The sequence below is a fragment of the Pseudophryne corroboree genome, chromosome 3, assembly GCF_028390025.1.
Source record: "Pseudophryne corroboree isolate aPseCor3 chromosome 3, aPseCor3.hap2, whole genome shotgun sequence".
NCBI lineage: Eukaryota > Metazoa > Chordata > Amphibia > Anura > Myobatrachidae > Pseudophryne > Pseudophryne corroboree.
Window position 1 is genome coordinate 2,023,843 of NC_086446.1, and position 25,818 is coordinate 2,049,660.

Here is a 25,818-nt window from a genome sequence, read left to right on the forward strand (position 1 = left end):
GAAGACGCACTTGCAAAAAATAAGAATTTACTTACCGATAATTCTATTTCTCGTAGTCCGTAGTGGATGCTGGGGACTCCGTCAGGACCATGGGGATTAGCGGCTCCGCAGGAGACAGGGCACAAAAGTAAAAGCTTTAGGATCAGGTGGTGTGCACTGGCTCCTCCCCCTATGACCCTCCTCCAAGCCTCAGTTAGGATACTGTGCCCGGACGAGCGTACACAATAAGGAAGGATTTTGAATCCCGGGTAAGACTCATACCAGCCACACCAATCACACTGTACAACTTGTGATCTGAACTCAGTTAACAGCATGATAACAGAGGAGCCTCTGAAGAGATGGCTCACAACCAAAACAACCCGATTTTTGTAACAATAACTATGTACAAGTATTGCAGACAATCCGCACTTGGGATGGGCGCCCAGCATCCACTACGGACTACGAGAAATAGAATTATCGGTAAGTAAATTCTTATTTTCTCTGACGTCCTAAGTGGATGCTGGGGACTCCGTCAGGACCATGGGGTTTATACCAAAGCTCCCAAACGGGCGGGAGAGTGCGGATGACTCTGCAGCACCGAATGAGAGAACTCCCGGTCCTCCTCAGTCAGGGTGTGCCCCTGACCAAGTAGCTGCTCGGCAAAGTTGTAAAGCCGAGACCCCTCGGGCAGCCGCCCAAGATGAGCCCACCTTCCTTGTGGAATGGGCATTTACATATTTTGGCTGTGGCAGGCCTGCCACAGCATGTGCAAGCTGAATTGTACTACAAATCCAACTAGCAATCGTCTGCTTAGAAGCAGGAGCACCCAGTTTGTTGGGTGCATACAGGATAAACAGGGAGTCAGTTTTCCTGACTCCAGCCGTCCTGGAAACCTATATTTTCAGGGCCCTGACAACATCTAGCAACTTGGAGTCCTCCAAGTCCCTAGTAGCCGCAGGTACCACAATAAGCTGGTTCAGGTGAAACACTGACACCACCTTAGGGAGAAACTGGGGACGAGTCCGCAGTTCTGCCCTGTCCGAATGGACAATCAGATATGGGCTTTTGTGAGACAAAGCCGCCAATTCTGACACTCGCCTGGCCGAGGCCAGGGCCAACAGCATGGTCACTTTCCATGTGAGATATTTCAAATCCACAGATTTGAGCGGTTTAAACCCATGTGATTTGAGGAATCCCAGAACTACGTTGAGATCCCACAGTGCCACTGGAGGCACAAAAGGGGGTTGTATATGCAGTACTCCCTTGACAAACGTCTGGACTTCAGGAACTGAAGCCAATTCTTTCTGGAAGAAAATCGACAGGGCCGAAATTTGAACCTTAATGGACCCCAATTTGAGGCCCATAGACACTCCTGTTTGCAGGAAATGCAGGAATCGACCGAGTTGAAATTTCTTCGTGGGGCCTTCCTGGCCTCACACCACGCAACATATTTTCGCCACATGTGGTGATAATGTTGTGCGGTCACCTCCTTCCTGGCTTTGACCAGGATAGGAATGACCTCTTCCGGAATGCCTTTTTCCCTTAGGATCCGGCGTTCAACCGCCATGCCGTCAAACGCAGCCGCGGTAAGTCTTGGAACAGACATGGTACTTGCTGAAGCAAGTCCCTTCTTAGCGGCAGAGGCCATGAGTCCTCTGTGAGCATCTCTTGAAGTTCCAGGTACCAAGTCCTTCTTGGCCAATCCGGAGCCACGAGTATAGTTCTTACTCCTCTACGTCTTATAATTCTCAGTACCTTGGGTATGAGAAGCAGAGGAGGGAACACATACACTGACTGGTACACCCACGGTGTTACCAGAGCGTCCACAGCTATTGCCTGAGGGTCTCTTGACCTGGCGCAATACCTGTCCAGTTTTTTGTTCAGGCGGGACGCCATCATGTCCACCTTTGGTCTTTCCCAATGGTTCACAATCATGTGGAAGACTTCCCGATGAAATCCCCACTCTCCCGGGCGTCGGAATGAACACTGCTGACAGTGCTATCACCTGATTTTCCGCCCAGCGAAGAATCCTTGCAGTTTCTGCTATTGCCCTTCTGCTTCTTGTGCCGCCCTGTCTGTTTACGTGGGCGACTGCCGTGATGTTGTCCCACTGGATCAATACCGGCTGACCTTGAAGCAGAGGTCTTGCTAAGCTTAGAGCATTGTAACTTGCCCTTAGCTCCAGTATATTTATGTGGAGAGAATTCTCCAGACTTGATCACACTCCCTGGAAAATTTTTCCCTGTGTGACTGCTCCCCAGCCTCTCAGGCTGGCATCCCTGGTCACCAGGACCCTTCCTGAATGCCGAATCTGCGTCCCATTAGTAGATGAGTACTTTGCAGCCACCGCAGAAGAAACACCCTTGTCCTTGGAGACAGGGTTATCCGCTGATGCATCTGAAGATGCGATCCGGACCATTTTTCCAGCAGATCCCACTGAAAAGTTCTTGCGTGAAAACTGCCGAACGGAATCGCTCCGTAAGAAGCCACCATTTTTCCCAGGACCCTTGTGCAATGATGCACTGACACTTTTCCTGGTTTTAGGAGGTTCCTGACTAGCTCGGATAACTCCCTGGCTTTCTTCTCCGGGAGAAACACCCTTTTCTGGACTGTGTCCAGAATCATCCCTAGGAACAGCCGATGTGTCGTCGGAAACAACTGCGGTTTTGGAATATTTAGAATCCACCCGTGCTGTCGTAGAACTACTTGAGATAGTGCTACTCCGACCTCCAACTGTTCTCTGGACCTTGCTCTTATCAGGAGGTCGTCCATTTTCTTTGAAGAAGAATCATCATTTCGGCCATTACCTTGGTAAAGACCCGGGGTGCCGTGGACAATCCAAACGGCAGCGTCTGAAACTGATAGTGACAGTTCTGTACCACGAACCTGACGTACCCTTGGTGAGAAGGGCAAATTGGGACATGGAGGTAAGTATCCCTGATGTCCCGGGACACCCTATAGTCCCCTTCTTCCTGGTTCGCTATCACTGCTCTGAGTGACTCCATCTTGATTTGAACCTTTGTAAGTGTTCAAATATTTCAGATTTAGAATAGGTCTCACCGAGCCTTCTGGCTTCAGTACCACAACATAGTGTGGAATAATACCCCTTTCCTTGTTGTAGGAGGGGTACTTTGATTATCACCTGCTGGGAATACAGCTTGTGAATTGTTTCCAATACTGCCTCCCTGTCGGAGGGAGACGTTGGTAAAGCAGACTTCAGGAACCTGCGAGGGGGAAACGTCTCGACTTTCCAATCTGTACCCCTGGGATCCTACTTGTAGGATCCAGGGGTCCTGTACGGCCCCAGCGTCATGCTGAGAAACTTGGCAGAAGCGGTGGAGGCTTCTGTTCCTGGGAATGGGCTGCCTGCTGCAGTCTTCTTCCCTTTCCTCTATCCCTGGGCAGATATGACTCTTATGGGGACGAAAGGACTGAGGCTGAAAAGACGGTGTCTTTTTCTGCAGAGATGTGACTTAGGGTAAAAACGGTGGATTTTCCAGCAGTTGCCGTGGCCACCAGGTCCGATGGACCGACCCCAAATAACTCCTCCCCTTTATACGGCAATACTTCTTTGTGCCGTTTGGAATCTGCATCACCTGACCACTGTCGTGTCCATAAACATCTTCTGGCAGATATGGACATCGCACTTACTCTTGATGCCAGAGTGCAAATATCCCTCTGTGCATCTCGTATATATAGAAATGCATCCTTTAAATGCTCTATAGTCAATAAAATACTGTCCCTGTCAAGGGTATCAATATTTTTAGTCAGGGAATCCGACCAAGCCACCCCAGCTCTGCACATCCAGGCTGAGGCGATCGCTGGTCGCAGTATAACACCAGTATGTGTGTATATACTTCTTAGGATATTTTCCAGCCTCCTATCAGTTGGCTCCTTGAGGACGGCCCTATCTGGAGACGGTACCGCCACTTGTTTTGATAAGCGTGTGAGCGCCTTATCCACCCTAAGGGGTGTTTCCCAACGCGCCCTAACTTCTGGCGGGAAAGGGTATACCGCCAATAATTTTCTATCGGGGGAAACCCACGCATCATCACACACTTCATTTAATTTATCTGATTCAGGAAAAAATAAGAATTTACTTACCGATAATTCTATTTCTCGTAGTCCGTAGTGGATGCTGGGGACTCCGTCAGGACCATGGGGTTTAGCGGCTCCGCAGGAGACAGGGCACAATAATAAAAGCTTTAGGATCAGGTGGTGTGCACTGGCTCCTCCCCCTATGACCCTCCTCCAAGCCTCAGTTAGGATACTGTGCCCGGACGAGCGTGCATAATAAGGAAGGATATTGAATCCCGGGTAAGACTCATACCAGCCACACCAATCACACCGTACAACCTGTGATCTGAACCCAGTTAACAGTATGATAACAACGAAGGAGCCTCTGAAAAGATGGCTCACAACAAGAATAACCCGATTTTTGTAACAATAACTATGTACAAGTATTGCAGACAATCCGCACTTGGGATGGGCGCCCAGCATCCACTGCGGACTACGAGAAATAGAATTATCGGTAAGTAAATTCTTATTTTCTCTAACGTCCTAAGTGGATGCTGGGGACTCCGTCAGGACCATGGGGATTATACCAAAGCTCCCAAACGGGCGGGAGAGTGCGGATGACTCTGCAGCACCGAATGAGAGAACTCCAGGTCCTCCTCAGTCAGGGTGTGCCCCTGACCAAGTAGCAGCTCGGCAAAGTTGTAAAGCCGAGACCCCTCGGGCAGCCGCCCAAGATGAGCCCACTTCCTTGTGGAATGGGCTTTTACTGATTTTGGCTGTGGCAAGCCTGCCACAGAATGTGCAAGCTGAATTGTACTACAAATCCAGCGAGCAATCGTCTGCTTAGAAGCAGGAACACCCATCTTGTTGGGTGCATACAGGCTAAACAGCGAGTCAGATTTTCTGACTCCAGTCGTCCTGGAAACATATATTTTCAGGGCCCTGACAACGTCAAGTAACTTGGAGTCCTCCAAGTCCCTAGTAGCCGCAGGTACCACAATAGGTTGGTTCATGTGAAAAACAGAAAACACCTTAAAGGAGAAATTGAGGACGAGTCCTCAATTCTGCCCTGTCAGAACGAAAAATTAAGTAAGGGCTTTTATATGATAAAGCCGCCCATTCTGACATACGCCTGGCTGAAGCCAGGGCTAATAGAATCTTCACCTTCCATGTGAAATATTTTAATTCCACAGTGGTGAGTGGATCAAACCAATGTGACTTTAGGAAACTCAAAACCACATTGAGATCCCAAGGTGCCACTGGGGGCACAAAAGGAGGCTGTATATGCAGTACCCCTTTTACAAACGTCTGAACTTCAGGCACTGAAGCCAGTTCTTTCTGGAAGAAATTTGACAGGGTCGAAATTTGAACCTTAATGGACCCTAATTTTAGGCCCATAGACCGTCCTGTTTTCAGGAAATGTAGGAAACGACCCAGTTGGAATTCCTCTGTAGGGACCTTCTTGGCCTCACACCACGCAACATATTTTCGCCAAATGCGGTGAAAATGTTTTGCGGTTACATCCTTCCTGGCTTCGACCAGGGTAGGGATGACTTCATCTGGAATGCCCTTTCAGGATCCGGCGTTCAACTGCCATGCCGTCAAACGCAGCCGCGGTAAGTCTTGGAACAGACAAGGCCCCTGCTGGAGCAGGTCCTTTCTTAAAGGTAGAGGCCACGGTTCTTCCGTGAGCATCTCTTGAAGTTCCGGGTACCAAGTCCTTCTTGACCCATCCGGAACCACGAGTATCGTTCTTACTCATCTCCTTCTTATGATTCTCAGTACTTTTGGTATGAGATGCATAGGAGGGAACACATACCCTGACTGGTACACCCACAGTGTTACCAGAGCGTCCACCGCTATTGCCTGAGGGTCCCTTGACCTGGCGCAATATTTGTCTAGTTTTTTGTTCAGGCGGGACGCCATCATGTCCACCTTTGGTTTTTCCCAACGGTTTACAATCATGTGGAAGACTTCCCGCTGAAGTCCCCACTCTCCCGGGTGGAGGTTATGCCTGCTGAGGAAGTTTGCTTCCCAGTTTTCCACTCCCGGAATTAACACTGCTGAGAGTGTTATCACATGATTTTTCGCCCAGCGAAGAATCCTTGCAGTTTCTGTCATTTCCCTCCTGCTTCATGTGCCGCCCTGTCTGTTTACGTGGGCGACTGCCGTGATGTTGTCCCACTGGATCAATACCGGCTGACCTTGAAGCAGAGGTCTTGCTAAGCTTAGAGCCTTGTAAATTGCCCTTAGCTCCAGTATATTTATGTGGAGAGAAGTCTCCAGACTTGATCACACTCCCTGGAAATTTTTTCCTTGTGTGACTGCTCCCCAGCCACTCAGGCTGGCATCCGTGGTCACCAGGACCCAGTCCTGAATGTCGAATCTGCGGCCCTTTCATAGATGAGCACTCTGCAGCCACCGCAGAAGAAAACACCCTTGTCCTTGGAGACAGGGTTGTCCGCTGATGCATCTGAAGATGCGATCCGGACCATTTTCCCAGCAGATTCCACTGAAAGGTTCTTGCGTGAAATCTACCGAATGGGATCGCTTTGTAAGAAAACACCATTTTTCACAGGACCCTTGTGCAATGATGCACTGATACTTTTCCTGGTTTTAGGAGGTTCCTGACTAGCTCAGAAAACTCCCTGGTCTTCTTCTCCGGGAGAAAACATCCTTTTCTGGACTGTGTCCAGAATCATTCCTAGGAACATTAGACGTGTCGTCGGAAAAAGTTGCGATTTTGGAATATTTAGAATCCACTCGTGCTGTCGTAGAACTACTTGAGATAGTGCTACTCCGACCGCCAACTGTTCTCTGGACCTTGCCCTTATCAGGAAAGCGTCCATATTTCTTTTAGGAAGAATCATCATTTCGGCCATTACCATGGTAAAGACCCGGGGTGCCGTGGACAATCCAAACGGCAGCGTCTGAACTGATAGTGACAGTTCTGTACCACGAACCTGAGATACCCTTGGTGAGAAGGGCAAAATTTGGACATGTAGGTAAGCGTCCCTGATATCCAGTGACACCATATCGTCCTGGTTCGCTATCACTGCTCTGAGTGACTCCATCTTGATTTGAACCCTTGTATGTAATTGTTCAAATCTTTTAGATCTCACCGAGCCGTTTGGCTTCAGTACCACAATATAGTGTGGAATAATACCCCTTCCCTTGTTGTAGGAGGGGTACTTTGATTATCACCTGCTGGGAATACAGCCTGTGAATTTTTTTCCCAATACTGCCTCCCTGTCGGAGGGAGACGTTGGTAAAGCAGACTTCAGGAACTTGTGAGGGGAAGACGTCTCGAATTTCCAATGTACACCTGGGATACTACGTGTAGGATCCAGGAGTCCACTTGCGAGTGAGCCCACTGCGTGCTGAAACTCTTGAGATGACCCCCCCCCCGCGCCTGAGTCCGCTTGTATGGCCCCAGCGTCATGCTGCGGACTTGGCAGAAGCTGTGGAGGACTTCTGTTCCTGGGAATGGGCTGCCTGCTGCAGTCTTCTTCCCTTTCCTCTAACCCTGGGCAGATATGACTGGCCTTTTGCCCGCCTGCCTTTATGGGTACGAAAGGACTGAGACTGAAAAGACTGTGTCCTTTTCTGCTGAGATGTGACTTGGGGTAACAAAGTGGATTTTCCAGCTGTTGCCATGGCCACCAGGTCCGATGGACCGCCCCTTTATACGGCAATACTTCCATGTGCCGTCTGGAATCTGCATCACCTGACCACTGTCGTGTCTATAAACATCGTCTGGCAGATATGGACATCACATCTACTCTTGATGCCAGAATGCAAATATCCCTCTGCGCATCTCGCATATATAGAAATGCATCCTTAAAATGCTCTATAGTCAATAAAATATTGTTCCTATCAAGGGTATCAATATTTTCAGTCAGGAAATCCGACCAAGCCCCCCCAGCGCTGCACATCCAGGCTGAGGCGATTGCTGGTCGTAGTATAACACCAGTATGTGTGTATATACTTTTTAGGATATTTTTCAGCTTCCTATCAGCTGGCTCTTTGAGGGCGGCCGTATCTGGAGACGGTACGCCACTTGTTTTTATAAGCGTGTGAGCGCCTTATCCACCCTAAGGTGTGTTTCCCAACTCGCCCTCACTTCGGGCGGGAAAGGGTATACCTCCAATAATTTTCTATCGGAGGAAACCCACGTATCATCACACACTTTAATTTATCTGATTCAGGAAAAACTACAAGTAGATTATTCCCACCCTACATAATACCCTTATTTGTGGTACTTGTAGTATCAGAAATATGTAACACCTCCTTCATTGCCCTTAACATGTAACGTGTGGCCCTAAAGGAAAATACGTTTGTTTCTTCACCGTCGACACTGAAGTCAGTGTCCGTGTCTGTGTCTGTGTCGACCAACTGAGGTAAATGGGCGTTTTTACAAGGCCCTGACGGTGTCTGAGACGCCTGGACAGGTACTAATTTGTTTGCCGGCCGTCTCATGTCGTCAACCGACCTTGCATCGTGTTGACATTATCACGTAATTCCTAAATAAGCCATCCATTCCGGTGTCGACTCCCTAGAGAGTGACATCACCAATACAGGCAATTTGCTCCGCCTCCTCACCAACATCGTCATCCTACATGTCGACACACACGTACCGACACACAGCACACACACAGGGAATGCTCTGATAGAGGACAGGACCCCACTAGCCCTTTGGGGAGACAGAGGGAGAGTTTGCCAGCACACACCAAAAACGCTATAATTATACAGGGACAACCCCTTATACAAGTGTTTTCCCTTATAGCATTTTCACATAAGTAATCATATCGCCAAATAAGTGCCCCCCCTCTCTGTTTTAACCCTGTTTCTGTAGTGCAGTGCAGGGGAGAGCCTGGGAGCCTTCCTCACAGCAGAGCTGAGCAGGAAAATGGCGCCGTGTGCTGAGGAGAATAGGCCCCGCCCCCTAAAACGGCGGGCTCTTCTCCCGGAGTTTGTGAGATCTGGCAGGGGTTAAATACATCCATATAGCCTCAAGGGCTATATGTGATGTATTTTAGCCATAAAAAAGGTATAATACATTGCTGCCCAGGGCGCCCCCCCCAGCGCCCTGCACCCTCAGTGACCGCTGGTATGAAGTGTGCTGACAACAATGGCGCACAGCTGCAGTGCTGTGCGCTACCTTATGAAGACTGAAAGTCTTCTGCCGCCTGTTTCTGGACCTCTGGACCTCTTCAACTTCGGCATCTGCAAGGGGGGTCGGCGGCACGGCTCCGGGACGAACCCCAGGGTGAGACCTGTGTTCCGACTCCCTCTGGAGCTAATGGTGTCCAGTAGCCTAAGAAGCAAATCCATCCTGCACGCAGGTGAGTTTACTTCTCTCCCCTAAGTCCCTCGTAGCAGTGAGCCTGTTGCCAGCAGGACTCACTGAAAATAAAAAACCTAACTTAAACTTTTATTCTAAGCAGCTCAGGAGAGCCACCTAGATTGCACCCTTCTCGGCCGGGCACAAAGATCTAACTGAGGCTTGGAGGAGGGTCATAGGGGGAGGAGCCAGTGCACACCACCTGATCCTAAAGCTTTTATTATTGTGCCCTGTCTCCTGCGGAGCCGCTAAACCCCATGGTCCTGACGGAGTCCCCAGCATCCACTTAGGACGTTAGAGAAACTACAGGTAGTTTTTTCACACCCCACATACTACAAGTACCACAAAAAAGGGTATTATCAGAAATATGTAACACCTCCTTCATTGCCCTTAACAAGTAACGTGTGGCCCTAAAGGAAAATACGTTTGTTTCTTCACCGTCGACACTGAAATCAGTGTCCGTGTCTGTGTCTGTGTCGACCGACTGAGGTAAATGGGCGTTTTAAAGCCCCTGACGGTGTTTGAGACGCCTGGACAGGTACTATTTTTTTTGCCGGCCGTCTCTGTTGACATTATCACGTAATTCCTTGAATAAGCCATCCATTCCGGTGTCGACTCCCTAGAGAGTGACATCACCATTACAGGCAATTGCTCCGCCTCCTCACCAACATCGTCCTCATACATGTCGACACACACGTACCGACACACAGCACACACACAGGGAATGCTCTGATAGAGGACAGGACCCCACTAGCCCTTTGGGGAGACAGAGGGAGAGTTTGCCAGCACACACCAAAAACGCTATAATTATACAGGGACAACCTTTATATAAGTGTTTTTCCCTTATAGCATTTTAATATATATATAGTCATATCGCCAAATAAGTGCCCCCCCTCTCTGTTTTAACCCTGTTTCTGTAGTGCAGTGCAGGGGAGAGCCTGGGAGCCTTCCCACCAGCATTTCTGTGAGGGAAAATGGCGCTGTGTGCTGAGGAGAATAGGCCCCGCCCCCTTTTCGGCGGGCTTCTTCTCCCGTTTTTCTGAGACCTGGCAGGGGTTAAATACATCCATATAGCCCCCAGGGGCTATATGTGATGTATTTTTAGCCAGAATAAGGTACTATCATTGCTGCCCAGGGCGCCCCCCCCCAGCGCCCTGCACCCTCAGTGACCGCTGCTATGAAGTGTGCTGACAACAATGGCGCACAGCTGCAGTGCTGTGCGCTACCTTATGAAGACTGAAAAGTCTTCTGCCGCCGGTTTCTGGACCTCTTCACTTTTCGGCATCTGCAAGGGGGTCGGCGGCGCGGCTCCTGGACGAACCCCAGGGTGAGACCTGTGTTCCGACTCCCTCTGGAGCTAATGGTGTCCAGTAGCCTAAGAAGCCAATCCATCCTGCACGCAGGTGAGTTCACTTCTCTCCCCTAAGTCCCTCGATGCAGTGAGCCTGTTGCCAGCAGGACTCACTGAAAATAAAAAACCTAACAAAACTTTTACTCTAAGCAGCTCTTTAGGAGAGCCACCTAGATTGCACCCTTCTCGGCCGGGCACAAAAATCTAACTGAGGCTTGGAGGAGGGTCATAGGGGGAGGAGCCAGTGCACACCACCTGATCCTAAAGCTTTTACTTTTGTGCCCTGTCTCCTGCGGAGCCGCTAATCCCCATGGTCCTGACGGAGTCCCCAGCATCCACTTAGGACGTCAGAGAAATGGGGTGTGATCTTGTGCCTGCTAGGACACGCCCCTGGTATAAAATACATTGAAAAAGCCAGATCCAACATAAAATACAATGAAAAAGCCACTTCTACATCAAATAATTGATAAGCCAGATCCGTATAAAATATATTGAAAAGCCAGATTCACATAATACACTTCAGTTCCCCCAGGTGTCACTCCAGCCAGCACCCTCCTGTGTCACTCCAGCCAGCACCCGCCTGTATCACTCCAGCCAGCACCCGCCTGTATCACTCCAGCCAGCACCCGCCTGTATCACTCCAGACCGCTCCCCCATGTGTATTTGGCTCCCTCAGTTCTCAGTCTACGTAATGCTGCTGCATATCTGGCTGGAGTGCAGCGGTTTACAGATCTCTTGTGGTCACGTGACTGAGTGTTGGGAGCCACATTTGAATAAAGAAAGAGCCTCATGTGGCTCAAGAGCCACGCGTTGGCCACCACTGTTATACAGTTTTGCTGTATTGGGAAAAAAAAAGACGACTTAAACAACCTTAAAATACACATATATAAAAAAAAATAATCTATAATTAATCTTCCAAAAATGCAATAGCAGCTGCAACTGTACTACTTACACACTCGGACAGGACTCAGGAGGACTCTGTGGAGAAACTGGGATACCAGGGTCACTTACAGCTCTCTCCCCTGGTCCATTAGTAGCTCATTAATCCTAATACTGCCTGCACTGCACACTAGCTGCCTGGTTCTGCTGCTGCACAAGAGGGAGGGCTAGTGATGTCAGTGTGCTCCAGCCAGGGGGGGCCAAGGATACAGCATGCCCTGCGTCACCCTCTTAATCTGGCAATGCCCATACCTGATCTCCCCTTCACAATAAATTAAAGTCTTCTCTTACCCAGTGATGTGATAGGCTGGCCATTCTCCATCATCACGTCCTTGTACAGACCTCGGTGTTCCTCTATATACTCCTCCTCCTGCATGGAGACATAGACAGTGACATCCTGACATCTTATAGGCACCTGGCCATACACAGTGATACAGTCATCACCCAGACACATCCCCTGGTGTTACTGTATAATGTCCCATTCCCAGCAGTCACCTCTCCAGTCATCACCCAGACACGTCCCCTGGTGTTACTGTATAATGCCCCATTCCCAGCAGTCACCTCTCCAGTCTTCACCCAGACACATCCCCTGGTGTTACTGTATAATGCCCCATTCCCAGCAGTCACCTCTCCAGTCATCACCGGACACGTCCCCTGGTGTTACTGTATAATGCCCCATTCCCAGCAGTCACCACCCAGACACATCCCCTGGTGTTACTGTATAATACCCCATTCCCATCAGTCACCTCTCCAGTCATCACCCAGACACATCCCCTGGTGTTACTGTATAATGTCCCATTCCCAGCAGTCACATCTCCAGTCATCACCCAGACACGTCCCCTGATGTTACTGTATAATGCCCCATTCCCAGCAGTCACCTCACCAGTCATCACCCAGACACATCCCCTGGTGTTACTGTATAATGCCCCATTCCCAGCAGTCACCTCACCAGTCATCACCCAGACACGTCTCCTGGTGTTACTGTATAATGCCCCATTCCCAGCAGTCACCTCTCCAGTCATCACCCAGACACATCCCCCTATGTTACTGTACAATGTCCCATTCCCAGCAGTCACCTCTCCAGTCATCACCCAGACACGTCTCCTGGCGTTACTGTATAATGCCCCATTCCCAGCAGTCACATCTCCTGTCATCACCCAGACATCTCCCCTGGTGTTATTGTATAATGTCCCCAGGGCCGGTTCAGGGTCTTTTTGCGCCCCGGGCGGCAATAGGGGACGTGGCTTCATACAGGAGTCGTGGTCAGTTACGCCCCCTGTACAGTAGTAGCACAGCTGAAATGATGTGCGGTGCGCGATGACGTCATCGCGCACCGCACAGCAAAGGTCCTCTCCACGAAGGGAAACTAGACGCGTAGCGTCTAGTTTCCTTTCACAGGGGGCAGCGGGACACAGCGGGGGGCACAGCAGCAGCGGATCTTGCCCTGGTGCGGCGCCCTCCAGAAGGCGGCGCCCCGGGCAAAAGTCCTGCTTGCCCGTGGCAAGATCCGTTACTGAATGTCCCATTCCCAGCAGTCACCTCTCCAATCACCCCCCGGACACGTCCCCTGGTGTTACTGTATAATGTCCCATTCCCAGCAGTCACCTCTCCAGTCATCACCCAGACACATCCCCTGGTGTTACTGTATAATGTTCCATACCCAGCAGTCATTACCCAGACACATCTCCTGGTGTTACTGTATAATGGGGGTCATTCCGAGTTGTTCGCTCATTGAGTGCGCATGCGCTAAGTATTTTAGCACAAAACTTAGTAGATTTATTCACGTCTGAGCGAATAATTTTCATTGGTGAATTAATCGGAGTGTGATTGACAGGAAGTGGGTGTTTCTGGGCGGAAACTGACCGTTTTCTGGGAGTGTGCGGAAAAACGCAGGCGTGCCAGGATAAAACGGGGGGGGGTGTCTGGAGAAACGTGGGAGTGGCTGGCCGAACGCAGGTCGTGTTTGTGACGTCAAACCAGGAACGAAACGGGCTGAGCTGATCGCAGTGTAGGAGTAAGTCTCGAGCTACTCAGAAACTGATAAGAATGATTTAATCGCAATTCTGCGAATCTTTTGTTCGCTATTCTGCTAAGCTAAGATACACTCCCAGAGGGCGGAGGCCTAGCGTGTGCAATGCTGCTAAAAGTAGCTAGCGAGCGAACAACTCTGAATCACCCCCAATATCCCATTCCCAGCAGTCACCACCCAGACACATCCCCTGGTGTTACTGTATAATGTCCCATTCCCAGCAGTCACCTCTCCAGTCATCACCCAGACACATCCCCTGGTGTTACTGTATAATGTCCCATTCTCAGCAGTCACCTCTCCAGTCATCACCCAGACACATCCCCTGGTGTTACTGTATAATGTCCCATTCCCAGCTGTCGCCTCTCCAGTCACCACCCAGACACATCCCCTGGTGTTACTGTATAATACCCCATTACCAGCAGTCACCTCTCCAGTCATCACCCAGACACATCCCCTGGTGTTACTGTATAATGTCCCATTCCCAGCAGTCACCTCTCCAGTCATCACCCAGACACATCCCCTGGTGTTACTGAATAATGTCCCATTCCCAGCAGTCACATCTCCAGTCATCACCCAGACACGTCTCCTGATGTTACTGTATAATGTCCCATTCCCAGCAGTCACCTCTCCAGTCATCACCCAGACACATCCCCTGGTGTTACTGTATAATGTCCCATTCCCAGAAGTCACCTCTCCAGTCATCACCCAGACACATCCCCTGGTGTTACTGTATAATGCCCCATTCCCAGCAGTCAGCTATCCAGTCATCACCCAGACACGTCCCCTGGTGTTAGTGTATAATGCCCCATTCCCAGCAGTCACCTCTCCAGTCATCACCCAGACACATCCCCTGGTGTTACTGTATAATGTCCCATTCCCAGCAGTCACCTCTCCAGTCATCACCCAGACACATCCCCTGGTGTTACTGTATAATGTCCCATTCCCCGCTGTCACCTCTCCAGTCATCACCCAGACACGTCTCCAGGTGTTACTGTATAATGCCCCATTCCCAGCAGTCACCTCTCCAGTCATCACCCAGACATGTCCCCTGGTGTTACTGTATAATGTCCCATTCCCAGCAGTCACCTCTCCAGTGATCACCCAGACACATCCCCTGGTGTTACTGTATAATGTCCCATTCCCAGCAGTCACCTCTCCAGTCATCACCCAGACACGTCCCCTGGTGTTACTGTATAATGCCCCATTCCCAGAAGTCACCTCTCCAGTCACCACGCAGACACATTCCCCGGTGTTACTGTATAATGTCCCATTCCCAGCCGTCACCTCTCCAGTCATCACCCAGACACATTCCCTGGTGTTACTGTATAATGTCCCTTTCCCAGCAGTCACCTCTCCAGTCATCACCCAGACACATTCCCTGGTGTTACTGTATAATGTCCCATTCCCAGCAGTCACCTTTCCAGTCAACACCCAGACACGTCCCCTGGTGTTACTGTATAATGTCCCATTCCCAGCAGTCACCTCTCCAGTCATCACCCAGACACATCCCCTGGTGTTACTGTATAATGTCCGTTCCCAGCAGTCACCTCTCCAGTCATCACCCAGACACGTCCCCTGGTGTTACTGTATAATGTCCCATTCCCAGCAGTCACCTCCCCAGTCATCACCCAGACACATCCCCTGGTGTTACTGTATAATGTCCGTTCCCAGCAGTCACCTCTCCAGTCATCACCCAGACACATCCCCTGGTGTTACTGTATAATGTCCCATTCCCAGCAGTCACCTTTCCAGTCAACACCCAGACACGCCCCCTGGTGTTACTGTATAATTTCCCATTCCCAGCAGTAACCTCTCCAGTCATCACCCAGACACGTCCCCTTGTGTTACTGTATAATGCCCCATTCCCAGCAGTCACCTCTCCAGTCACCACCCAGACACATTCCCCGGTGTTACTGTATAATGTCCCATTCCCAGCCGTCACCTCTCCAGTCATCACCCAGACACGTCGCCTGGTGTTACTGTATAATGTCCCATTTCCAGCAGTCACCTCTCCAGTCATCACCCAGACACGTCCCCTGGTGTTACTGTATAATGCCCCATTCCCAGCCGTCACCTCTCCAGTCATCACCCAGACACGTCCCCTGGTGTTACTGTATAATGTCCCATTCCCAGCAGTCACCTCTCCAGTCATCACCCAGACACATCCCCTGGTGTTACTGTATAATTTCCCATTCCCAGCAGTCACCTCTCCAGTCATAACCCAGACACATCCCCTGGTGTTACTGTATAATGTCCCATTCCCAGCAGTCACCTCTCCAGTCAGCAGCTGAATGATGTTGTTGGTGAGTTCCAGGATCTTCTGGTCATTGTTTCTCTCATGTATCAATGAGTGAGGTGGAGGCACCGTGATGAGGCTCTGGGTCTTGCTCAGTCTCCCTGCTGGGCGTCTCAAAGTCACCGATTGTTTCCTCACTAACAAGTAACCCTGTGTAATGGAGGAATAGCAATAAAACACCTATATGGAGTTTTTTTTTTTCCTACAAGTCAATTGTGCATAATATAGTAGAAGAGCCGCCTGAGGTATTTAAGCCCTTGTCCTGAGGAGCTAGATACGTAAGGCGCTATTTCAATGTTAATTCAAATGTATGTTTATAAAAATAGGATTTTAATTACCTACCGGTAAATCCTTTTCTCGTAGTCCATAAGGGACATTGGGGGAGACTTGGTATGATGAGGTATAGACGGGGTCCAAAGGAGCCAATGCACTTTACATTTTCTTCACTGGGTGTGCTGGCTCCTCCTCTCTATGCCCCCCCCCCCCCCCCTCCCCACAGGCAGTTATAGGTAAAAACGTGCCAGAAGGAGAAAGGACATATATGAGAGAAGGAACATGATAACAGAAAAGGTGATGAGATTTACACAACAGCACACCACTAACATACAACAACCAGCAACGGCTGGTAACCACAACAGCAACAACTGAACAGGTAACTATATAACAGAGAACCTGCAGAAAGTCACCGCACAGAGGCGGGCGCCCAATATCCCTTATGGACTACGAGAAAGGGATTTACCGGTAGGTAATTAAAATCCTATTTTCTCTAACATCCATGAGGGATATTGGGGACAGATTAGTACGATGGGGATGTCCCAAAGCTTCTAGAACTGGCGGAAACGTGCGGAGACAACTGCAGTACCGCCTGCCCAAACTGGTTATCCTCTTTGGCCAGGGTATCAAACCTGTAGAACTTCACAAAGGTGTTCGTCCCCGACCTGGTAGCAGCTCGGCATAGTTGTAGGGCAGAGACTCCACGGGCAGCCGCCCAGGAAGAGCCCACTGATCTTGTAGAGTAAACCTTCAGAGACTGTGGAACCGGTAAGGCTGCCGACACATAGGCCTGTTGGATAGTAAGCTTAATCCAACGAGCAATGGACTGCTTAGAAGCAGGGTAACCCTTTTTTCTGCGCATCAGAGAGCACAAACAGGGAATCCGTCTTTCTAATTCAAGCTGTTCGCTTGACATAGATTTTCAAGGCTCGCACCGCATCCAATGCCTACAGAGGAGTAGAAGTATCAGAACTGGACGGAACCACAATAGGTTGATTCAGGTGAAACGCGGAGACCACCTATGGCAGGTACTGCTGTCTAGTCCTGAGCTCCGCTCTGTTCTCGTAAAAGATCAAATATGGACTTTTACATGATAAGGCCCCAATTCTGAGACACGCCTAGCAGAAGCCGGGGCCAGTAACATCACCAGAAAGAAAAGAAGTGTACAGACGGCGCATCAATTAAAAGGTGCTGCAATCCACCAGCCGGGTTGGTCACCAGTATCCCAAAATAATTCAGTTTGTGTTCTAGAGTTTGCTGTGGTGCGCTCCCTGGGTTACTAGAGACAGTATTTTCAGTCTGAAGAGGGAATGTCCGTATATACAGATGAACACTTTACCACTCCAATTTAAGTGGAATCCCCAAAATAGAAGGAGAGAACATAATATAGTGAAGTACAATTTATCCAAATTTTCTGACAAGTGGCAGTATTGCAAGTCGCATAAAAACTCTATGGGGTATATGCAATTCCGGGCGAATTGCTGCACTTTTTGCCCGTTTTTAAATTCGACACAATTCGACAGTCAAATTCCGGCCGGCGGGTACCAGAATTCGACATATTCAATAAAAAATAATAAAAAACGGATTCGACAGTCCCGCTGTCGAAAAACAGACCAATTGACGGATTAGTGCGTCCTGGATTAGACTTTTCAGACGGTACAATAAATGGTAAAAACCCAGAAAAAAATTGCGTGGGGTCCCCCCTCCTAAGCATAACCAGCCTCGGGCTCTTTGAGCCGGTCCTGGTTGTAAAAATACGGGGGGGGGGGGGGGATTGACTGGGGATCCCCCATATTTTTAGAACCAGCACCGGGCTCTGCGTCCGGTCCTGGTGCAAAAGATATGGGGGACAAAAAGTGTAGGGGTCCCCCGTATTTTTTGAACCAGCACCGGGCTCCACTAGCTGGACAGATAATGCCACAGCCGGGGGACACTTTTATGCCGGTCCCTGCGGCCGTGGCATTAAAACCCCCACCTTCAATCAAGGGGTCCCCCCCCTCCAGCCACCCAAGGCTGTCCCCCCCCCATCCAAGGGCTGCGGATGGGGGGCTGATAGCCATGTGTAAAAATCAAATAATATTGTTTGTAGCAGAACTACAAGTCCCAAGCAAGCCTCCCCCGCAAGCTGGTACTTGGAGAACCACAAGTACCAGCATGCGGGGGGGAAACGGGCACTGACCCAGCATGCGTGGGAACTGACCGCAAAGTTACCACCATTGAACATAATGGAGGGGGCTGTGCGATGCGCTGTCTGCCAGCTCAGACGCGCATAGCCAATCAGGAGAGTGCCACGACGTGGCGCTCCCTGATTGGCTGAAGGGACCCTCTGTGACAGGAGTCACAGGGGGTCTCAACATTCGGGAAAAGGGGTCCCATGTGTAAACATGGGACCCCTTTCAGTCCGTGTGGATCGGGTATGCGGTTTGTTTTTTGCCAAGTATGTGGATTACAAATAAAAGAACAGGACACTGGATTTAGGTGAGTATATAATTTTATTTTCAGGTACCCCGGATTCTTGGAGACGTCGACAGACGGAGAGGTGGACACAGTTGGCGTGTCAACATAGGTAAGTATGTGTGTGTCGGCATGTATGTAATAAAGTTTTACTTTCAAGGTGTGCGTGTCCTGTTTTTATTTGGGTATTTTCTTGCAGTAGAATTACAGGTACCAGCGGGCCCGTTTTCCCCCCGTATGCTGGTACTTGTGGTTCTCCAAGTACCAGCTTGCGGTGGAGGCTTGCTGGGACTTGTAGTTCTTCTGCAAAAAAACAATATTCTTTAATTTTACACAAGGCTATCAGCCACCCATCCGCAGCCCATGGATGGGTGGGAAGGACAGCCTTGGGCTTCACCCCTGGCCCTTGGGTGGCTGGAGGGGGGGGGGGGGGACCCCTTGATTGAAGGGGTCCCCACTCCTCCAGGGTTCCCCGGCCAGGGGTGACTAGTTGGGGTTTTAATGCCACGGCCACAGGGACCGGTATAAAAGTATCCCCCAGCTGTGGCATTATCTCCCCAGCTAGTGGAGCCCGGTGCTGGTTCAAAAAATACGGGGGACCCCTACACTCTTTGTCCCCCGTATTTTTTGCACCAGGACTGGACGCAGAGCCCGGTGCTGGTTCTAAAAATATGGGGGATCCCGTACACCATACTGCAGGAAACGTAAGAAACGTCCCAAGTGGAACTCCGCAGGCGGATACGTGCATTACTCGCACCAAGAGACAGATCTTCTCCCAATATGATGAGAGTGTTTTGACGTCATAGGTTTCCTGGCCTGAACCATGGTAGCAATAACCTTTTTGGAAAGGCTCTTGTGAGCTAGGATGTGCCGCTCAACCTCCATGCCGTCAAACGAAGCCGCTGTAAGTCCGGGTAGATGAACAGTCCTTTTTGAAGGAGATCTCTTCTGAGGGGTAGAGGTCAAGGGTCTTCTACGGACATGTCCAGAAGATCCACGTACCACGCCATCCGAGGACAATCCGGGGCAATCAGAATTGTCTGGACTCCCTGATGTCTGATGTGTTTGAGAACCCTTGGGAGCAACGGAATTGGAGGAAACAGGTAGACCAGCCGGAAAGGCCAAGGCGACATCAGCGCATCCACTGCCCTCTCCTGAGGGTCCCTGGTTCGTGAGCAATACCAATGAAGCTTCTTATTGAGACGAGAAGCCATCATGTCTATCTGTGGTCAGCCCCACCGGTGGACGATCTGTTGGAACACCTGCTGGTGGAGACCTCACTCCCCCGGGTGCAGTTCGTGACGACTCAGGAAAACCGCTTCCCAGTTGTCCACACCCGGAATGAAGATTGCAGACATTGCTCTTGCATTTCTTTCTGCCCAGAGGAGTATTTCTGGCACCTCTCGCATGCAGGAGATGCTTTTTGTTCCTCCTTGTCGATTGATGTACGCCACTGCTGTGGTGTTGGCGACTGTACTTGGATCGCGTGGTCCTTGAGCAGAGGAGAGCACAGCATTGTAGATCGCCCGAAGCTCCAGAATGTTGATCGGAAGGAGGGCGTCGTGGGCTGACCACCTGCCCTGGAACTGCGCCACTTGGGTGACAGCTCCCCATCCTCTCAGACTCGCATCCGTTGTAAGGAGAATCCAATCCTGAATCCCGAAACTCCGGCCTTCCAAGACATTGGAGGATTGCAGCCACCACAGGAGTGAAATCCTGGCTTGAGGTCGACAGACGTATCATCCGGTGCATCTGAAGATGATATCCGGAACATTTGCTCAGGAAATACAGCTGAAAAGTCCTGGCATAGAACCTCCCATATTGGATCGCCTCGTATGAGGCGACCATCTATCCCAACAATCTTATGCAAAGGTGGATGGATACTGGAGTAGGTCGGAGCACCATGCGGACCATCTCCTGAAGTGTTCTCACCTTGTCCTCTGGTAGGAACACCTTCTCGGCCACAGTATCCAGCAACATCCCCAGGTACAGGAGCCGTTGAGACGGCTCCAGGTGGAATTTCTGTAAGTTGAGGATCCACCCATGGTGTGACAGAAGTTGGATAGTGCGGTCGATATGGAGCAGCAAAAGCTCCCTGGATTTTGCTTTGATCAGAAGATCGTCCAGGTAAGGAACAACATTGACTCCCTGGAACCGGAGCTGGAACATCATCTGTGCCATCACCTTCGTGAACACCCTCGGAACTGTGGACAGGCCGAAGGGTAGTGCCTGGAATTGGTAGTGGTTGTCCAGCAGGGTAAACCTCAGGTACGCGTGATGAGGCGGCCAAATCAGAATATGGAGATATGCGTCCTTGATATCCAAGGAAACCATGAATTCCTGGTCTTCCAGGCACGTAAATCACTGCTCGCAAGGATTCCATTTTGAACTTCAAAACCTTCAGGAAAGGATTCAAGGATTTTAGATTCAAAATGGGTCTTACCGAACCGTCCGGTTGAGTTTCCCAATTTTTACATAGCTCCGCAGAGAGAGGATAGCGAGCAAACAGTCTCTTATGCGGTGTGAATTTAGTTCCCGGATTTTCCCAGGATTCCTGACGTATGTCAGCCAGGTGTTGAGAATGAGGTAAACCTTGTTTAACCACCTTCTTACGTTTAAATCTGTCCGGATTTTTAGAGACAGCCTCAGGCTCAGGTTCATCAGAGACTTGAAGAATGAGCCCGATAGCCTCAATCAAATCAGGGACATCCACCAATGACTTCCCTACCCCATCAGAAGCATCAGCGTCAGTGTCTGTGGGGTCAGTATATGCACCGTCCTCCTCAGAGGATGTGTCCTGAACAGCGGTGGATTGTGAGGAGGTAATGGCCCGTTTAGAAGACCTCAAATGCTGTAACTGAGATGAGATTTGATCTGCCCATGGCTGATTGACTGCAGGGACCATAAACTGCTGCACAAGCATAGGTGATCCCACAGGGGGCGTAAGTTTTGTAACCAGTGTATTTAATAACGTCGAGAATGTAGCCCAAGGTGGGTCATTAGTGGCCCCCAGTGCTACAGACCCATTGGGAGGTAAGGAACCCCCTGAACCTGAACTCTCTGCTGCCATGTTCTCATCAAAAGTGTCTGCAGCATCACCACCACGCAATGTGGGAGTAGCCCCAGTTCCGTTGCCCCTTGTAGCTTACATAATGATAAGCTCAATATCAGGCAACCTGGTACAATATGAGCAGCGATATACTGAACAAGAACCCCCAGTGTAGTGTATCAGCACAAACCGGGAATCCAAGAGATATATGGTGACTATAAATCACAGAGAAAAATACACAGTAAGTATATCTTGTGAAACACCTATAGTAGTTAACAAACCTGACGCACTTAGCCCCCTCAGGTTACAGAATATAGGTGTAGCACGCTGAGTGAAATACACGAGATGGCAACCACGCAGCAGCTACATGCACACACACAAAGTCACAAATGTACAATGCAGAAATTATACCAAACAATAAGACTGCACTGGACTAGCAATACAAAGTAATACATACATACATATATATACATATATATATATATATACATACATATATATACATATATATATATATATATATATATATATATATATATATATATATATATATATATATATATATATATATATATATATATATATATATATATATAAAATAAGATTTTATACCTACCTGTAAATCTTTTTCTCGTAGTCCGTAGAGGATGCTGGGGACTCCGTAAGGACCATGGGGATAGACTGGCTCCGCAGGAGACATGGGCACTTTAAGAAAGACTTTAGATCCTGGGTGTGCACTGGCTCCTCCCTCTATGCCCCTCCTCCAGACCTCAGTTAGAGAAACTGTGCCCAGAGGAGACGGACAGTACGAGGAAAGGATTTTCGTTAATCCAAGGGCAAGATTCATACCAGCCACACCGTATAACTTGTGATAAATGACCCAGTTATCAGTATGAAAACAACATAGCATCGGTTCAAGACCGATGCAACTATAACATAACCCTTATTCAAGCAATAACTATATAGAAGTATTGCAGAAGCAGTCCGCACTTGGGGCGGGCGCCCAGCATCCTCTACGAACTACGAGAAAAAGATTTACCGGTAGGTTTAAAATCTTATTTTCTCTTACGTCCTAGAGGATGCTGGGGACTCCGTAAGGACCATGGGGATTATACCAAAGCTCCCAAACGGGCGGGAGAGTGCGGATGACTCTGCAGCACCAATTGAGCAAACAGGAGGTCCCCCTCAGCCAGGGTATCAAGCTTATAGAACTTTGCAAAGGTGTTTGAACCCGACCAAGTAGCAGCTCGGCACAGCTGTAGTGTCGAAACCCCCCGGGCAGCCGCCCAAGAAGAGCCCACTTTCCTAGTGGAATGGGCCTTGACTGATTTAGGCAACGGCAACCAGCCGTAGAATGCGCTTGCTGAATCATGCTACAGATCCAGCGAGCAAAAGTCTGCTAGGAAGCAGGGGCACCAATCTTGTTGGTCGCATATAGGATAAACAGTGCTTCTGTTTTTCTGACTCTAGCCGTACTGGCTACGTAAATTTTCTAAGCCCTGACCACATCAAGTGACTCTGAATCCTCCAAGTCACGCATAGCCACAGGCACCCCAATAGGTTGGTTCATATGAAAGGATGAAACCACTTTTGGCAGGAATTGAGGACGGGTCCGCAATTCCGCTTTATCCATATGGAAATCAGATAGGGCTTTTATGTGACAAAGCCGCTAATTCCGACACTCGCCTAGCCGAAGCCCAGGCTAATAACATGACCACCTTCCAAGTGAGATATTTCAACTCCACCGTTTTAAGTGGTACAAACCAGTGTGACTTAAGGAACTTAACACCACGTTAAGGTCCCAAGGCTCCACCGGAGGTACAAAAGGAGGCTGAATATGCAGCACTCCCTTCAAAAAAGTCTGAACTTCTGGGAGAAAAGCCAATTCTTTTTGAAAAATGGATAGGGCCAAAATCTGAACCTTAATGGAGCCTAATTTTAGGCCCAAATTCACTCCAGTTTGTAGGAAGTGAAGGAAACGGCCCAGATGGAATTCTTCCCTAGGAGCATTCCTGGCCTCCTACCAAGAAGCATATTTTCGCCATATACAGTGATAATGTTTAGATGTCACGTCCTTCCTAGCCTTTTTGTCACTAGGATCCGGCGTTAAACCGCCATGCCGTCAAACACAGCCGCGGTAAGTCTTGGAACAGACATGGGCCCTGTTGCAACAGGTCCTGCCTTAGAGGAAGAGGCCACGGATCTTTTGTAAGCATTTCCTGCAGATCCGGATACCAGATCCTTCGTGGCCAATCTGGAACAATGAGGATTGTTCTCACTCCTCTTTTTCTTATTATTCTCAACCCTTGGGTATGAGAGGAAGAGGAGGAAATACATAGACTGACTGGAACACCCACGGTGTCACTAGGGCGTCTACCGCTACTGCCTGAGGGTCTCTTGACCAGGCGCAATAACTCTGCAGCTTTTTGTTGAGGCGGGACGCCATCATGTCTATCTGTGGCAGTCCCCACCGAACTGCAATCTGTGCGAAGACTTCCTGATGAAGTCCCCACTCTCCAGGACGTAGGTCGTGTCTGCTGAAGAAGTCTGTTTCCCAGTTGTTCACTTCCGGAATGAACACTGTTGACAGTGCTCTTACATGATTCTCTGCCCAGCGAAGAATTCTGGTGGCTTCCGCCATCGCCAATCTGCTCCTTGTGCCGCCTTGGCGGTTTACATGAGCTACTGCGGTGACGTTGTCTGACTGGATCAGAACCGGTTGGTCGCGAAGTAAGGTCTCCGCTTGAGGTAGGGCGTTGTATATGGCCCTTAGTTCCAATATGTTGATGTGAAGACAAGTCTCTTGACTTGACCAAAGACCTTGGAAATTTCTTCCCGGTGTGACTGCTCCCCAGCCTCGGAGGCTCGCGTCCGTGGTCACCAGGATCCAGTCCTGAATGCCGAATCTGCGGCCCTCTAGAAGGTGAGCACTCTGCAGCCACCACAGTAGAGATACCCTGGCCCTGGGGGATAGGGTGATCAACTGATGAATCTGTAGATGTGACCCGGACCACTTGTCCAGTAGGTCCTATTTGAAGTCCTCGCATGGAACCTGCCGAAGGGAATGTTTTTTCCCAGGACTCGAGTGCAGTGATACACTGACACCTGTCTTGGTTTCAATAGGTCCCTGACTAGAGTCATGAGTTCCTGGGCCTTCTCTATCTGAAGGTAAACCCATTTCTGGTCCGTATCCAGAATCATACCCAAGAAGGGCAGACGAGTCATAGGAACCAACTGTGACCTCAGGAAATTGAGAATCCAGCCGTGTTGCTGTGACACCTTCAGCGAAAGTGACACGCTGTTCAACAACTGCTCTTTTGATCTCGCCCTTATTAGGAGATCGTCCAAGTATGGGATAACTGTGACTCCTTGCTTGTGTAGGAGCACCATTATTTCCGCCAATTACCCTGAAATTGGTAATGACAATACTGTACCGCAATTGTCAGGTTCGCCTGATGGGGTGGATAAATGGGAACATGAAGGTATGCAGCCTTTATGTCTAGATACACCATCAAATCCCCCCCCTTCCAGGCTGGCGATGATCGCTCTGGGCGATTCCACTTTGAATTTGAACCTTTTCCCGTATAGGTTCAGAGATTTTAATTTTAAAATAGGTCTGACCGAACCGTACGGTTTCGGGCCTACAGCCAAGGTTGAGTCATATCCCCTTCCTTGTTGCAGGAGGGGAGCCTTGAGCACCACCTGTTGGAGATACAATGTGTGAATTGTATTTAATATTATCTCCCTTTCTGGGGGAGAAGCCGGTAGGTCCGATGAGGAAAAATAAGAATTTACTCACCGGTAATTCTATTTCTCGTAGTCCATAGTGGATGCTGGGAACTCCGTAAGGACCATGGGGAATACACGGGCTCCGCAGGAGACTGGGCACTCTAAGAAAGAATTAGGACTACTGGTGTGCACTGGCTCCTCCCTCTATGCCCCTCCCCCAGACCTCAGTTAGGGAAACTGTGCCCGGAAGAGCTGACACAATAAGGAAAGGATTTGGAATCCCGGGTAAGACTCATACCAGCCACACCAATCACACCGTACAACTCGTGATACTATACCCAGTTAACAGTATGAATAA

General features: G+C 49.5%; 1 protein-coding gene across 1 annotated transcript in view; it reads right to left on the reverse strand.

Moving 5' to 3' along the window:
• The window catches only part of LOC135054487 (uncharacterized), a 181,573-nt gene that overhangs the window by 119,627 nt on the left and 36,128 nt on the right, over positions 1-25,818 (reverse strand). The window contains exons 2-3 of the mRNA XM_063957594.1: positions 15,932-16,105; positions 11,922-12,000 (exon numbers count right to left, since the gene is read on the reverse strand). Of these exons, the coding sequence (XP_063813664.1) occupies positions 11,922-11,955 (34 nt within the window). The 5' untranslated portion in view covers positions 11,956-12,000; positions 15,932-16,105. The remainder of the gene's footprint in view (positions 1-11,921; positions 12,001-15,931; positions 16,106-25,818) is intronic.